This window comes from Stegastes partitus, unplaced genomic scaffold (assembly GCF_000690725.1).
Source record: "Stegastes partitus isolate 25-593 unplaced genomic scaffold, Stegastes_partitus-1.0.2 Scaffold702, whole genome shotgun sequence".
Taxonomy (NCBI): domain Eukaryota; kingdom Metazoa; phylum Chordata; class Actinopteri; family Pomacentridae; genus Stegastes; species Stegastes partitus.
Genome location: NW_007578433.1, coordinates 409,425 through 426,948, shown reverse-complemented (window position 1 = coordinate 426,948; position 17,524 = coordinate 409,425). Strand labels below are relative to the sequence as shown.

Sequence of the window (17,524 nt, the reverse complement as noted above, 5' to 3'; positions counted from 1 at the left end):
AAAGTTTTGCAAAATCTCGCAAAAGATACCTCCTCTATTGTTTTTCTCCTTTCTCCATGTTCCTTCTGAAACAGATGCTGTGATTGCTTTTCTTTTTGTTTTGCACATATTTCTACTCCGGAAGCGCCTTCAAGACCACATTCTGATGAAAACCAAGCTTCTAATCTGAACTAAGCTTCTTGGTTTTGGTTAAAATCCTGCAGATTTCTGTTCAGTCTGCAGTCAAATAATACATCTGAAAAAAACAGAAAAGCTGCTGTGATATAAAAATGGTCTCAGTGTCTTTAAAAGTTAAGATGATATATAATTTTAAATCTTTGTAAGATGATAAAAGCAGGATTGAACAAACTTTGTGCTCAGATTACTGCAGCAAGAATCTCTGTTTGGTCTGAGTTTAACTGAACGAAGGAGGTTTAAAGGCGCTAATTATCGTCTGACAGGAACATCTGTGTGTCATCAGCATAAAATCACGTCTAGCAAACTTAATTAAAGGCTTTTTCTTCTTCACTCCCACCTCCAGTGCCTGAAACTGGATTTTTATGCTCGTAATTTTCAGAAATCATCCGTCTGTCAATCACCTTCGTTTCCTTCAGGTGAGGAGTCGATAATAAAATCGGAAGTTTAAAGACCAGGAGCTCCTGTGCATGCTTCCGTCTCTCAGCTGCCTTCTTAAGATGCAGGCCGGCGCCTTTGTAGTCACTTCATTATGTAGAAATGATAATTACGCCCCACTGGAAGCAAGCTCCCCCAAAATGTATTAAAGCCCTCATTCACATCCACTGATAATCAAGTCGTGACTGTCGTTTGGAAATTTTTTAATTTCGGGAGAGCGTTTAAAGAGACGTGCACACACACAAAAATAAAAAAATCCTGCATGACTTTTATTCCCTCCCAAACACTCGAGTCTTTGCTTTATTTGACATCACAGTTAAGGCAGATAAGACATGACGGTGCTGCACTCGGTGAAGTGGAGGCCGAGTCCAAACGCCGAGCCGCCGCACGTTGAGCTAATGACCATATTAGAGGATAAATGGGCGCTCGGTGCTGCAGCAGCCTTTCAAGTGTGCTACAGGGAGGCTGCAGGCCGAGTTATCAAAGTCTGAGGAGCAGCAAAGGCAACCGCAGATTAAACCGAGTGCCGTCGCTCGAAATTAAACTGAACTCCCAAATAAAATAAAATAAAAAACGCCTCGTCCACACGTAGCAGGGTTTCCTCCGCCCTCTAGATAAAAACTGACGTACACACCACCTCGTTTTTAGGAAAGAATTCATCCACACCATTAGTGCGTTTTTAAGCACAGTCATATTGAGGATGTAATGACTCCGACGACAGCAGCGATGACCGGGATATTCGGAAATTGTCACGCCATTCCTCCGGGAAAGTTCTCCCACCAGTTGGCAGCGCGTCCCGGTCAGTGCATCAGTGTCTTTGGCGGAGAACATGCCTCGGACGTGGAATGGCGAGGTGGGGGAACATAACCGTCCTTAACGCCGTCCTTCACCTTCGTTCTTGTACGTGGAGTGGCATCTGGGCCTGGACCAGAGACAACACGGTTCTGAGGGCGTCCATGCTGTTTCCAAACGTAAACACAGGTCATGTTTTGTCGCAGGCAGTGATGTTTGGAAACCTAAACCCCGGTTATTGACGTCCACGTCCGGATGCATAAACTGAGGATTCGCAGCTCTTCACTTTGGCTTTTCAAAGCATCGTTTTTAATAAATCTGCGAGTGGATGACGGGAAACATCGTAGGAAAATATCTTCATTTTGTGAGACACCCTGATACGTGTGGACGAGGCCTGAGTCTTCCCATCTTTTCCGCTTCCTCCCTGACCGCGGCGTGGCTCGGGAGGAAGCGGGAAAAAAACTGGAATTGTTTGTCCGTCTGTCGGCTTTCATGCTCTCCCAACAGCGCTGCGAGCAGGACGAAGGGATTTGTCGGACCGAATCCAGGTCAGACGGTCAGATTACCCTCCTGATCTGGCCGGAAAACTCCAACATGCTCGATGGGAGGACACTGATTAAAAAGAAAGAAAGAGAAGACAGACGAGGAATTTGTTGTTTTAAAAAAGTAATTTGTATTATATTTGTTGGGATACAATAAGAGAGACAAAAACAATCATATGTACATGAGTGAAAATAAAAACAATAGTAAAAAAAAAAAAAAGAGCTTTAGTGAAGCGAGTGAGGCCGTCGCAGAGGGTTTACGGCGCTTTTAGGACGTCACGGGAGATTTAAAGTAGCCCTGAGATGTGGACGGATCGGACGAAATGGCATCGAAAGACAATTAAAGTCGACTCTTTCGGGGGGACTTAGGAGAAGGGATTTACTTCAAAGCCTTCCAAAACGATGCAGTCGGTGTCCGACGGGTCTAACGAACGAGAACACACTCAGGGAAGTCATCTGAGAGGGAAAAAGTGGAATTAAAAAAAAAAGCCCACAACAGCCGCCGCCGCCATTACCGCTGATATTTTTAATTATCAAGTGTTTTCTGAAGTGCTTCTCTGGAAAAAGGCTGCATTTTAACGAACATCAGTCCTCCTCTCTCTCTCTCCCTCTTTTTCTTTTTTTCTTTGGCAGAGCTGCTGTGGAAGAAGTTAAAGTTTCAGCAATCCTATCTGGGAAAGCACAGCGCTTATTACACAGCTCAATTTCCAATTCTCTCACAGGTACGCACACAAACACACACACACACACTCACACACACACACACGGAATACAAAATGAGGCCGCAGCACAAAACAATCTCCCAGACAGGCTCAGTGATACAAAAACACATAGACAAAAAGGAAAGACGGCTATTATGCGAGGCTGGAGAGGGCCAGTATTCACGCGCTCCTTTATAAGGAAGAAACACAACAACATCTTTCATTCCATTAAAGGACTCGCATCACGCAAACAGAGATGGTTATCCGTGGCGCATTTACGCCGGGCTGCCATGCGGTGAAATGGAGTGGCTGCTCGACGGAGGCAGCCTCCGGGCCATTATACCGCCCCGGAGTGGGGAGCTATAATTGCAGAGGGAGAGCACAATCAGGTGCTGTGTTTGTCTCTGCTCTAATCTCTAAACCCTGCCCGGGCCTTTGCACAGACGGCGAGCTGCCGTTTGCGTCCAGCCTTTCATCTGGCTGCTCGTGGGGAGTCTTTCTAGTTCACATCAGTCAGAATTTCAACTCGACTTTTCGTGCTTTCGGGATAAACGCGGCCGACCCCGGGCTCCGGTTTAACCGTCTTTAACTGCCCCCGTGCCACGATGCAACCTGCGCACCTGGTGCCACGTTGTTCGGTTCCTTCCGACCGGACGACGGAGCAGCCGGCGACACGTTCCAGTCGAAACAATCAACAATGAGCAGCCCAGTCGCATTCCTTCATGTTTACGGTCCCCCCGTGACCCAAATACTTCATCTTTGTTGTGGCGGCTATAAACCGGACTATTAGAGGCGAAACTGGGTTTACAGGCGCCGCCCGGACAAAAGCCTGGCTTCTCTACAAAGCGGAGTTCAGTGCATGATGGTGGAGCTTTTAAATGCTGCCTAAGCAGGATTACTCAGCTGCTGTGCTTCACATGGTCTCACTGCTGCAGGAGAGTACAGTACAGCGCTTGTTCAGGATTGAGTGCAATACTACTTTTAGGAACAACAACAAGAAAAAAAAAAAGAAATAAAAAAATAATTGGAAATTCACTTTCTCTCCTCTCCTGGTGCTCCCAGAACCATTTTGGTCCATTAAAGGCACCTCGCAGAGCTGCAGCTGAAGGCCTGTGCCGGGCTTCATGTCTTTTTGATTAAGTAAGAAGGAAGGAAAAGCCCCTGGAATGAGGATAAAATACATTTTTCAAGGCACAGTTGTCAAAGCTCCTACCCCTGAATATACTGATAAGAGCATGAAGTTTTACATTCATTAAAAAAAAAAAAAGAACAAACAAAACAACAGCGCTGAGTTTTGTTATAAGTGAGGCTGGAGAAGAAGAGAATACTTTGGACTAACTAGCCAAGAGAAGTTCAGTGTTACAGTAAAGTCTGAAAGGCACACACGGAAACAAAAAGTACAAATGTTCACGATTGTCATCTTAAAAAAAACAAACACTTCCTGCGAGCTGGTGCACGAGGGGTCGACTGGAGGTAAATGTGCCGAACGCCGAGGCGCACGGAGGTCAGAGGTTTCCCTCGTCGAGCATCTTGTTGACGCCGTTGCAGATCCTCTGCAGGTGAGCGCGGTACACCTCCGACGGGCCGTACAGCGTCGCCAGGAAGTCGCAGTCGGCGAAGTGATTGAAGACGTGGTTGACCCGCGAGTGGCTCTTGGCCGTCAGGTGGCGCTTGATGGCCTGGTGCAGCAGCTCGCGGCACTCGTTCAGGATGGCGCTCATGACGCGGCGGTCGAAGGTGAACTCGATCTGGTGGAAGCTGACCGCCGTCATGGCCAGAGTGTGGACCTTCTTCCTGTGACGGGGGAGAGGAGAAGCTGTCAGCGTCTGATTCAGCGGAAGCGGGTAAAAATAGAAACTGCTGTCTTGTGATTTTCTTCAGAAAAAGTTTCCCGCCCCCCCGAAGATTAGTTCCAGTATTGTCCTTCACAGCGACACATCTCCATGCTAATATAATCACCATTCTCCATACTGTGCACTTGTGTCAGCTCCTCATGCCTCCGAGCTGAGTTCTACTGTTTTAGAGGGAAATGTATAAACTGATGTCCTTAATTTGCCTCCATCAGCAAACAGAAATGTACTTGAACTGCAGTTTTCCTCTTAACTACATCCTCCTCCTCGTCGTTGTTCCTCCAGGTTTGTCACCTCCTGATGCAAACATTAAAATTCAGTCGGAGACACTTAAGTCGAGTGATTGACCTGATTTGAATGGGAGCAGCGACGAGGACTCTGCTGAGAGAACTTATCCCGCTCAGCAAACACATACATGACATTAAACCTTCAGAAGTCAACAACGCGAAGCTCCACGTGAGCCGGAGGTCGCGGAGCAAAGAGTCGATAGCTGCAAACACAACTTCAGGGCTCTACTTGAGCTAACGTAATGCTTCACACAAGACAGGACGCATCATTTAAACCGCTTTAAAGTGAACATTTTGCAAAACGCACGCCTTTGCTTTGTTCCTTTAGCGAGCCGATTGACGCCTTCTTCATGTTTGTATGTTGAATATGAAGCGAGGAGCCAGCAGGCAATTAGAGGAAAACGAGACCGGTTCTGTCTGAAGCTCCGACGTACGCCGAGCGACACCTCCGCCAGCGACAGACTAACATGTGCGCCGTGTTCAGACGACGACAGCAGAATAGAACGAACAGGAAATCCTCTCATTATTCTGACTCAGGGGGTCTTCACATATGGTTACCGTCACTGCTGCGCCGCACATCTGAAGGAGGTTATTCCAGATAGCGACGGTGGATTTACAGCTGCTGTGCATCTGGTGCAGCATCATTGTGTTGTGTAGTAACAGTAGAGTAGAGCAGAATAGAATAGAGTAGAGTAGGGTAGAGTAGAGTAGAGTAGAGCAGAATAGAGTAAAGTAGAGTAGAGTCTGCTATAGTATAGTATAGTATAGTATAGTATAGTATAGTATAGGATAGTATGGTATAGTATAGTAAAGTATAGTAGAGTAGAGTAGAGCAGAGCACAGCATAGCATCGTAGAGTATAGTAAAATAGAGACTGCTGTAGTATAGTAGAGTATATTATAGTATAGCATGGCATAGCACAGCAGATGAGAGTAGAGTATAGTATAGCATAGCATAGTATTGTATGGGGACTGGGGACTGGAGTTGAGAACTAGCTGTAGCTAAAACTCTCTATGTAATACATCAGATTCATGCCCTGTGCTGAAACTATGGTAATTGCATTGTCCCTATTAAATAAATAAATAAATAAATAAATAAATGTATGGTATAGCATAGTATGGCATGGCATAGCTTGGTATAGTATGGTCTAGTGTAGTACAGGAGCATAGAGTATAGTATAGTAGAACAGAGTATAGCATAGAATAGGAGAATATAGTACAGTATAGTAGAGTATAGCATAATATAGTAGAGCATAGTATAGTTAATAAAATAAAGTGAATAAAGTGTCGTACAGTATAGCATAACAGAGTACAGTAGAGTATAATTCAAGTAAAGTACAATATTGTAGAGTACAGTATAGTACAGTGTAATTATAGTACAATACAGTACAGTACAGTGAAGTATAGGACTATAGAGCATGGCATAGTAAAGTATAGTACAGTGAAGTATAGTTTAGTATAGGAGAGTAGACTGTACTCCAGTAAAGTGTTATTGTACAGTATAGTATGGTATAGGAGAGGAGAGGAGTTTTGTGTCAAGTTTTTTTTTTTTTTTTTTTTTTTTCTGGAAGTTTTTTTTTTTTTTTTTTTTTTAATTTGGAGAATGAAGAGATTTTAATAAAATGATTTTAAGGACTGATTTGGTAAAGTTTCCAAACTAAAGGCACACAACAGATGCATAGTTCAAGGTCAGAACTTTTTTTTCAGTTTTTATGATTTCTGGCTCGGACACATGATGACCTTCTGGTGATCTGTTCCTGTCAAATCATTTCAGTTTGTGGTCCAGAGCGCTGAACAAGAGGATGAGTCTGCTTTATGTTCATTAAGTGGATCTAACCACTACCTCCTGCTCTGAGTCTTTATGCTAAGCTCAGCTAACTGCCTCTAGCTCCGTACTTCATGCAGACATGACAGTGGTTTCCTTTATTTAAAAAAACAAATCAACACCTTCTCCAAAACGTTTTCTTGACTGTCTCGTACCTGAAGTTGTCGACCAGGATGAGCTCCTCGCTGTTGAACTGGTTGTTCCTGTAGAGCACGCCCAGCTTCACCACCATCTTGATCAGGTTCTTGATGATCTTCTGGGACTCCTTGCGGTTGCGGGTGTACTCCTTGGTGACGCGGTACAGCTCGTCCAGCACCTCGCTGCTGGTGTCGTCGATGAAGAGGTTGGCCACGCTCTTGGTGGCCATCTTGCTCATCAGCTTCTTCTGCGCCTGCAGGGCCAAGCTCTTGGTGCTGAAGGAGTCCATGGTCTAAATCTGGAGACGGAGAGCGAGACGGAAGACGACAGCTGAGTCAAAAGGTAATTTATTTCAGGAGCGGCCTTTTAAAGTAAAGCGTGAAAACGTATTTGTCTGCTGCTGTTCTACATTTGACGTAAAATCAGAAATGAAAGGAGAAGAACCTTTACTTAGAAATCCACTTTGACTTTCTCATCTCAAAAGCAAAATAAAAAAAATCCCAAACACACATTAGAGCCTGCGATGTGTGAGGTTATTACGAATAACATCCACGCTAATACTGTTTAAACTTCGGGGCCAAGAACTGTCCCCTTTATCAGATAATGAGCCGTGGCAGCTGTCGAATTAGTCCCAGCAAACCCTCTGGCTCACAGCCCGCAAGGTAGTTAGAGAAGAATGTGTCATTACGCTGTGTGGGAGTGAAGTCGGTTACAGCTCGACCACCGGCTGCTAATCTGCTCCATCGCATTCACAAAAAAAACAAGGTGCGAGAACGCGAGCGGGAGGCAGACGGCGGCGGCTCGTTCACCGCCCGGCTCTGATTTATGCACGACGCCGTTTCTGAGTGTGCGTTTGTTTGCCAAGTGGGGTGACTCAGTGTGAGGCGGCGTCCATGATGGAGGCTCATAAATACTGGGGTGGGTCACGAGGCCCCGCCGGCTTTCACATCCACCCCCCGGCCCCTCATCAAATGAGCACGCCACATCATTTCAGCGGCGGCGGCGGCGGCGTGTCCTGCGGGTCACTTGTTCAGGTTTGTACATTCTGTTTTCACAAAAAAAAAACAACAAAAAAACAGAAATCTATTTTCCCGCGCACTCCCTCTGTAACCTTCGCAGATCTCCAAGGATAACCCGGGAGTACACGAGCGTGAACAGGCAACAAAGGCTGTTTTCCACCTGCGCTGTAAGCTCTACCTTTACGCTCGACACCTTTCAGAGACGGCATTCTAAAATAAAAAAAATTACACTAAATGAAAGTGACTGGTGCTGATTATAAAATATCAGATGATGCCTCTTACAACAGAGCCCAAGGTGACATTTTCGGATAGCTTAAAAGCCAAATATATTTATTTAACATTTATGTAAGAGAGAGAGAGAGAGACAGAGGAGAGGGAAAAAGCAGCAATTTGAGAAGCTGGATGCAGATAATGTTAGAAGTCTGCCAGGCTGAAATACATTAACAACTATGTGATGGATTGCTATGAAATTTGCAACAGATATTCAAGGTCTCCCGAGAAAACATTTCCTCTTGTGCCACCAGACGGTTTATAAAATGTGGCTTTTTATTAAAACATTGGGAATTACGAGATGGATGGTGCACAACATCTCCCCAAAGATGAACCGTAAGACCTTCTCCCGTCCTTTTATCAAAGCTCAAGCCAAATTCTAGCTAATTAGCAAACGGGAACGCGCCAAGCCGACGCATCTGCTTTACATCCGCACGCTTCGTGTCAATAACGTGTGCACGGCCGAACGATTCGCTGATTGTTTCATATCTCCTCGAGCTTGAGGCGGTCATTTATTCCCACTGTTTTCCCGCAGAATGCTTGAGATGGGAAAGGAGTTTTGTCTTTGCTGCAGCTCGAATGCAATTTGTTTGTACTCAATTATGTAAAACTATACTGCAAGGTCAGTAAACAGAGCACCAGCAAACAGTGACAGATTTACATAAATATATTTATTCTGATACACCTGTACGGGTTGGAAACTGAAACCTTTGTTGCGTCCGTCATGTCAGAAGCTGGTGTTTTAACGTTGCATTCGGTGCGTAGTTTTGTGCTTTATTTAGGTAGAATTGGCTGGTTCTGGGTTGTTTTTTTTATAGGCAATATATATAATTACCGGACGTCACCAGAGGATGGAGCATCTCAGAGCTGCAACACGAAAACAAGTTCATATCTTTTCAATATCTGGTGTCACTAAATCAAACAACCGCAAAGAAGGTTCTGGGCTCGCTACGTTACCTCGGGATTCCTCAATCTAACCAGAAACTCATTACCATATGAGAGTGATGCTGTTGGCAGCAGAGGACCAATCACAGTCGTGGGCATATTCCTCACAAGACAAACAATCTGAAACCAATGCGAGGAGTTTAAAACTATAATACGGATTAAAAGCCGAAGTCAGGAAGGAAGGAAGGACGACAACAAACTGCTGAATGTGAAACCGATAGCTTCATTAATACCATCGTCCCGTTGTGCTTAGATTCAGGCTTAGTTATCGTCATAAATAAGGATCGTGTGACAAAATGACAGATGTAGTCCCTTCATGCTGCTCACAAAAAGACATATTGAAAGGATAAATAGTGATGAGAATAAAAGTGTTTTCGTGGTGAAGTGGAGGATGAATTCAGCCTCGTTCTCTCGGCTCCAACCTTGACCGAGTTAAATGACACTTGAAGCGAGCGGAGAACGAGCATTAAAACAGCATTCAAACCACTAAGTGTAGTTCCTGCAAATCTTATAAAGGTCAACAAGTACGCTGTAAAGTTTTACTGTTTTAATCAGTGTCTGTTTTAGGATTATACGCTGTAGAACGGCGGACAGAACGCTGGAATGACTTTGAAAATCGCCCGCAGCTCTAAAAACTCTGACCTTCTCCTCTCGCCGGCTGCACACCGAGCTCTGTGGGATCTTCCGTGAATGGCGACGCCGCTATAAAGAGAACCGACTGGTCAAAAGGTGGAGTTTTAACACACGCCGATCTGTTACCTGGAGCACGGCCCGACGCGGCGCGTTGCCGTGGTGACGTGCCCGGTAAGAAGTGAACCACCATTGTTGTGCTGAAGATCCAGAGGTAAAGTCACCTTGGTAACCTCAAACCCTGCGTCATAGCGCGGGCCTCGGGAACCAACAACAACACAGTCGAGCCACAACCAGTAGGCCACAGAGCGAGCTGTTGTTAACTTGGGTACATGAAGACGTTATCTACACTTCACCGGCCTCTACTTGACTCTACTCTTAGCAGAAACTGAGATAGAGAAGCAGTTGTGGTCCTTAAAACAAAACGCAAACATAGATTAATAACTCATTTTTAAAATTAGTACAATTTTATTCCAACTATCTGAAGGCTGGACTATACCTTTGCATTTCCAGTGCAGTGTGGGAGGTTCATCTCAGTTTGTTTTTGGTTTTTTGGGGAGTGTTAGAGCCATTTGTATGTGTGTTCAGGTCATTCCCCAGTTGCCACAGTAGGTGGCGTATTGGATAGCGGTACATGGAAATGCAGAAGTAGAAGAAGAGGTAATTACTGTTTACCGGGAGAAGCAGACAGTTTTTGACTTAATGTAGTGACTTAATTTCGACAAAGAAAAAAAACCTAAGCCACATTGACGGGCTGGTACCGGGAAATGTAATTGACACGTCGCCGCCGTTTAGAAGCTAATCTTTGAGTCTTTTCTTTGTTTTCATGCAAGTTATAGATGTAAGTGTGTGCATAGCAAAGGCCGTAGTGATACACATTGGTGAATAAACACCTCTTAAGCACAAGTCTGCACATGTTTGATTTACCGCGTGGAGCGGCCACATGACGACGTGTCAGTTACATTTCCCGGCACCAGCCCCTCACTGCGGCTTGGGTTGTTTTTCTTTGTCAAAATCAGGTCGCAACAGAGAGGACCAATAGTTTCAATGGGAGGGACCCACATGCACGAACATTTAGGTGTGTTTGGACCAGATGCCAACATGCAGAACAGAGAAGTTCTCTGCTGTCGCTGTAATTCCAATTTATCATAATTTTCAGACGATTGAGGCACCTGAATATAAGTCGCGCCCACGAACTTTAACAAGAAAGCAAGTTTTGTGCATACACAGGCCGCTGTTGTCTGTAAGCTGCAGGTGTCCACGTTGTAACATGAGAAATTTACACAGAAAGATTTGTTTAACCTTTAATTAAATGCGTACCGTAACGTACACAAATGCTTTTTTCCAAACAGTTTTTGTAACATGACTGGTTAAAACAATAAAAACTACAGCAGCCTACCAGGAAAAGTCATTGATCACTAGCTTCATCTTCCTCCTGCACACGAAAACCAATAAAATCTTCAGTGTCGGAATTAAACAACCTCAGAATTACTTCGTCACACACTAACTCAGTCTCTCTTTTGTCGTCGCTCTCAACGTCACTTACGTCTTGAGACAAATTCGTAAAAATCCATAAATTAGCCACGTTGTTGTTTAAGCCGCAGTGTTCAAAGCGTGTGAAAAAAGTAGCTGCTTATAGTCTGGACATTACGGTAATCTTTACATAGCAGATACTTACATGCAGCTACATTAACGCTATATTCAAAAATTTTTGTCGAGTGAAAACTGCAGCCTAAGACCACTTAATCGACTTGTCGTTAAAATGTCTGAGAAAGCGTCTGGTGTCGCCTTCAGATGATTTTCTGTGACTAACAGCTCAAAACAAAGACGTTGTTTCAGTTCCTACTTTGATGTAAAGCAGAGAAAAGCAGCAAAACTCAATTCTCACAAGTTATAATCAATGGTTGGAGCAAAACGACTCAGAGGACTAATGAGTTGTCATATGAATATTTCTTTTGGCTCGAGTAATAAACTACTCTTTCATTTCTAAACAAAAATACGTTTACCGATTTGGCGTCGCGACCGAAACTAAATCAGCTCCGGTGCTTAAAAAAAAAACTCAAACAATGCCTGTGGCCAAAGTGTGAAGGGTTTTATGAAGTGAGGAAACGCAGACATAAATAAGGGAAACGCTTTCGTACCTCGGGGGAGGTGAAGATAAATACGAAGCAGACTCGAGCCTCAGATCTCATTTCCTTGATAAATCTCCTGACGTGTTACAGACGAGCTAAACGCAGCCTAATAGGCGAAAACAGAATAATTATATTTACAGAAGCCTCCCATTCACATCATGGTGGGGGATTAATCTTTATACAATACGTCTCTACGTGAGGAAAAAAAAAAAAAACACAAAACCCAAAGATTAGCTGAAAATACGCATGAATGGCAAAGTGCCGGAGAGCAGGAAGAAGCCCGAGCTGCAGAGGTGCCATTAGTGCAGCAGACGAAGGCAGAGGTGACACATCCCTGCTGGGTGACTTGTGATTCTCACTGTTGTTGGTACTAGAAGGCAGTGCATGTGCTGCTACAGTGTGTGACTTTCATTCCTCGCTTTCTCTCGCTCTGCAATGCCTCTCCAAGAATATCAATAAGACTCCTTGGAGAGCGTGTCAGCAGGATGCTTTCCAGAGAGGAGAGGAGGGCGAGCGGAGAGGAACGAGGCTGGAGGTGTGCTACATATCAATCCAGAAGCATCGGGACGACGTAGGTGTAGAATGAGAGGTCATTTATACGCCGCCGCCGCCGCCGCCGCATGCCGGATCCGGCCTCTCGTCGCAGGTGCCGGACGTTTAATGGAGCCTCTCGCTGCGCCGGCCGAAGATCGCCGACGGATCCCCATCGACCGCTTCACAATGGTTGTAGCTCCAAAGCTGCTCTTGCCACTGAAAATCTTCCTCTGATGCAATGTGTGTGAAACGGATAACAAGGAGAAAGACACTAATGATCAGGCTGGAAAGAAAAAAAAAAACAAAACACAACTTGAAATCTTTATTTCTGTGTCAGCGGCACCTAAGAAACAGCCGCTTAGCCCGTTTATCGACCTTTAATCACGGCGTCCGTCCGGCCTCGAGTTATCGTAAAGGAAGTTTACGTCTTCCCCCCGTGTGCCCGGATGTGTTAGAGTTCAGAAAAATGCAAATGGATAATAGGCAGGCCTCTTTCTCAGATCGGAGGGTGATTTCATAGTGCTCATTAAATTCCACTCTTGTTGGAGACCAGAGCCATCATAGCTGTCAACTCCAGCAGCAGAACAAGAGGAAGACGAGGAGGAGGAGGAGGAGGAGGAGGAGGGTTTTCTAGTCATGTCGACAAACAGTTGAAACGCTCAGGAGTGCCTGCCTGTGGCTTCACTCAAGGCAGAGGAGTGACATAACAGACCCCTGGCGCTCGTATCTTCAGGATGGAGGGGTATCCTCACTCTCCGCCTCGATTTCCCCACGGCGAGAAAACTAAAGGCTTCAGGAAAACACGTCCTCCAGGGACAAGCGCAGAGTGATGAGAAACTTTTTGATTCAACTGCTTTTTTTTTTTTTTTTTGACTCTGCAGCATGAAAGTGGTTGGTGCCAAATCTAAATGGCCTGTGAAGTGCGGCGCCCGGGGGACATCCCGGCCAACCCTGACACAGCGTCTTCATAGTGTTTATAGAGGCAGCGTTTTAACGCATTCAAGGCGGAACACGACATGACAGCAGAAAACACTGCCGAGCACTGTGGCAAATATATACAAGCCGCAGTCGTCGGTGCACGTAGGAATCATGCAAACAAACATCAGCGCGCCCACACACACACACACACACACACACATTACTGATGGGGCCTGCTTCCCGAACAGCTGTAAATGAAATGAAAACAAAGACAGATTGCAGCAGCCAAGAGTTCAGCACTTATAATTGCAGCAGTTACAAACTCGTACGCTCGCTCAGAACAAGCTGGCAAACACTCACTCACACAAGACATGCAGGCAAAAGCTCAGCAGAGATGACTCATGGAAATGAAACCGGACCCTACGCGGCGCCGGGCGGATGTCTGGTGACAGTGAGGGACTCTGGGTAATGAACCCGGGGACTGTTACCCTGCTGCAGGTGCACACAGCCCCGTCAAGCCTGTGTGGCAGCCTGTGATGACAAAGAAATAACCTCACTGTCCTCGCCGTGGTCCTTGGAGGATTATTGAACCTGGATAATATAAAGCTGGGTAGGCCCTTTATTATACAGATTTAATTTGCTGTGCCTGTTTGAGTTTCAGAGGAGGTAAAGCTGATGTCTGTATCGGGGACACTTCAGCCAAAGGCTTTTCCAATTCATTTGGGAAAAGGGGAATAAGTGGGATGACAACTCCTACCGGCTGTCGCTTTCATTTAGTGTTTCTGTAATGTGGCCGTTGTGACCTTTTACTCTGACGCACTGAGTAAGTGCTGGAGAAATTGATCTTGTTGCCACAATCTAGGAGCATTGTGTAACCAATTATGTAAATGCCGCCGTGTGAGATTTACTCATGAGCCACCCATTGATAGATAACAGCGACTACACTTGTAGTATTATCATGAAAAATGTGATTATTACCCATTTACACGAGCAAATCCTGATTATTTTCATTATCATTTAATCTGTTGGTTGTTTATTGGCCTCACTGTGCAGCTCGATGCTTCCTAACGTGTGGATTTTGCTGCTCGGCGTCAATCAATCAAAAACGACGAGAAAGCGTGATGACATCGTGAAGCTGTATTGGATCGGGGGAGCTGCTGCCGATCAGAATCTGACAGGTAGAAATCATGTTCAGGGACGAAGAAATGTCTGAAAATGTTATTCAAGATATGCTTAGTCACGTATACCGTAAATATCAGAATATAAGCTGCTACTTTTTTCACACGCTTTGAACAATGATGCGGCTAATTTATGGATTTTTACGATTTTGCCTCGACACGAAAGTGACGTTGAGAACAAAAGAGAGACAGAGGAAGTGTGTGACGAAGTGATTCTGAGGTTCAAGAAGATGACTTTAGTGGTTTTAGTGCAGGAGGAAGATGAAGATAGCAATCAATGACTTTTACGTACTTGTGTATGTTACCGGTACGTATTAAATTAAAAGTTTAAAACATCTTTCTGTGTAAATATCTCATGTTACAGCTTATAGACAAGTGCGGCCTGTTTATGTACAAAACTTCTTTTTAAAGTCAGTGGTTGCGGCTTATATTCAGGTGCCCCAATAGTCTGGAAATTACGGTAATCACATTGTGTCATTTCATTCCAGTAAAATAGCCGCTAATAATGTTAGCTAATGTAATCACTGACTTGCCTTTGAGTTGACCAGTCATACAGCTCCTGGTGCTGCTATTTAAGCTCTAAAAAAATCTAAATAGCATCATGTTCCATCATGAGAGAACATAAATAATAGGAAATGGCTAGCTAGTTCTTCAGTGTGCAACCAGAAGTCCGTCCCTTCGTCTTGCATGTCCAGACTGTTCTCCAGCTCTGCCTGCACCTCATCATCTATACTCTGCTATGGGAGACAGAACAAGCCAATCCAAACCTTCTTCAAAAACAGGATGTAGCGACTGTGCTCACTCAACGTAATGGCAGGGGAACCATTGCAGTGGATCATTTGCATGCAGAGAGGCGAGCACTTCCAATAAAACGGATTATTCACCATAAAAAAAGACACAGAAGGGCTTCTTTAATGCACAACCCAAAGCTACGGTAAAACATGACATTTTCAGTGCCGCCTGCAGGTTGTTAGTTGTTGGTTTATGCCTGTAATCTACATCCGGTGAGTCACACGATGTGTCACGAAGCGTTTTCATTGGTCGGACTGGTGCACCTGACATTTAGGAGCTCGGGGTGTTTTTGGGGCTGTTCCAATTTGGGTAAATCCATCCATCATCTGTACACCTTAATCCTCACTAGGGTCGCGGGGGGCTGGAGTCTATCCCAGCTGACTCAGGGTGAAGGCAGGTTCACCTGGACAGGTAACCAGTCTATCACAGGGCTACACTTAGAGACAGACAACCAAGCACACTCACATTCACACCTACGGACAATTTACAATCACCAATTAACCTTTTTGGACTGTGGGAGGAAGCTGGAGAACCCGGAGAGAACCCACGCTGCACGGGGAGAACATGGAGACTGCACAGAAAGATCCTGGGTGTCCTCACCGGGATGCAAACCGACGACCTTGTAGCTGTGAGGCAACTTTGCTAACCACCGAGCCACCTTGCAGCCCCCAACTTGGGTAAATCCGACATTAAAACCTGAGCTGCATGCAACCGAGTGGGGACTAGAAGCTTCTCCGTGCACGGCCAGCTAACAGCGCCTACGGATGCGTATGAGGCATTTACATAAGATCGGTAAGCTGCGATGCCTCCCGACACTCTGCACACGAGGCCCATTTGAAAAATTGTAGCTTCAGAAAACACCCAAGGTCACTCTCTCTCTCCCTCTGAGCTGCACGAGTCTCTGCATCCGTCACATCAAACCACCCACCACCGCAGGTTCATTTCCAACCCGTTATGATAAAACAGCCCATCATTATGCAAAGCGTTCGCTGCTAAGAGTGCAACCGAAGCATGGCTGGGAACGCTGCTTTCTCCTGCCAGAACATCGACGTTAAAATGATGCTGAAACGGCACGACGTCGCCAAGAAACTCGTGTTGTGACAGTTGTGTGATGGGAAAAGAAGCCTCCCTCCACCTCCTGTAAGCTCCATGTCATCCTTATGGAAAAGACGAGTCACAAAACGTTGCACCTACATGTAAAGTCATACAGGTTTACATTCCAACAAAACATGCAGAACTAGTGTCGTCGTTTTTAAACCTTTCGATGCATAAATGTTTCATACTATACGCTGAAAAGGCACAAAGCATTTTTGTTTACCATTCCTGACTTCTCTGTAATATTTGCTCTTAAGAAAAACAGCTCCGTCTAAAAGGCGACGCGACCAGCTGTTATTTAACAGATATGATAGCGGTATCAATTTTCTCATCCAACTCTTTCCTGAAATGTCAAACTAATGCTAAAAATAAAACAATCCGACAAAGACAAATAAAAGATCGCCCTTCGCTATGATAGCAGCATCAATTTTCTCATCTAACTTTTTCCCCAAAATGTCAAAACTAATTCTCTGAATAAAACAATCTGACAAGAAAGAAAAGGAAAAAAAAGAATCCTTTGCCTGAAGTGCCCTCAATTCATGTCCAGACCAACACCACAAACTGTTATTGGGATTTTTGAGTGGACAATTGTCAGAACACAAAAGGAAAACAAGAAAGAGGCCGAGAACTGCCGATTTCATGGAAACTACAGCCGAGAATCTAAAGATATTCAATTATATATGTTACAGTGAGATTAAACAGGGAAAAGCTGGAAAACAGTAAATTTTGCTGCTGTTGTATATTTGGTTTATTAGCCATCTGAACAACAATAATAAATAACAAATCAAAAATTCTGCCATTTATTAGAGCAAGAAACTGTAAAAACAAGAAAAATGTCAGATTTTTAACTTTCTGCAAGTCCTTGAACTCATCATGAGTGACCTGCCGCTCTGTCGGGAAAAATAGCTCAAATCCAAGCTTGAAATCATCATCGTTCCATCCATCCATCCATTCATCCATCCATCTATCCATCATCTACACCAGCGGTGCCCAACCACCGGGCCGTGGACCTGTACCGGGCTGCACAGAAAGAAAATAAAAACATTTTATTGGTTTATTTTTATTTCCAGCGGAGTCTGCAGGGTGTTTTATTTTGAAAAATGACCAGCCCGTCTTCCCGTCGCATCCGTCTGCGCTTGTTTCTCGCACTTGACTCTTATTAGTTCTCATGCTCGGCCGTTAAATGAAGACGTCAGTCTAACAAACATCTCAGGAGAGCTTCTATGGAAAGTGGGAGAGACTCGATACTGAGACGGAAGGAAAAG

General features: G+C 44.8%; 1 protein-coding gene across 2 annotated transcripts in view; it reads right to left on the bottom strand.

Moving 5' to 3' along the window:
* Positions 1-2,053: 2,053 nt before the first annotated feature.
* The window catches only part of tnfaip8l1 (tumor necrosis factor, alpha-induced protein 8-like 1), a 27,770-nt gene continuing 12,299 nt past the window's right edge, over positions 2,054-17,524 (bottom strand). Inside the window, exons 1-3 of one of the 2 annotated variants that reach the window (XM_008290911.1) lie at positions 11,289-11,326; positions 6,764-7,044; positions 2,054-4,441 (exon numbers count right to left, since the gene is read on the bottom strand). In XM_008290911.1, the coding sequence (XP_008289133.1) occupies positions 4,153-4,441; positions 6,764-7,035 (561 nt within the window). In that variant the 5' untranslated portion in view covers positions 7,036-7,044; positions 11,289-11,326 and the 3' untranslated portion in view covers positions 2,054-4,152. Of the gene's footprint in view, positions 4,442-6,763; positions 7,045-11,288; positions 11,327-17,524 lie in introns of those variants that run through there. The other variant, XM_008290909.1, reaches the window with a different exon arrangement.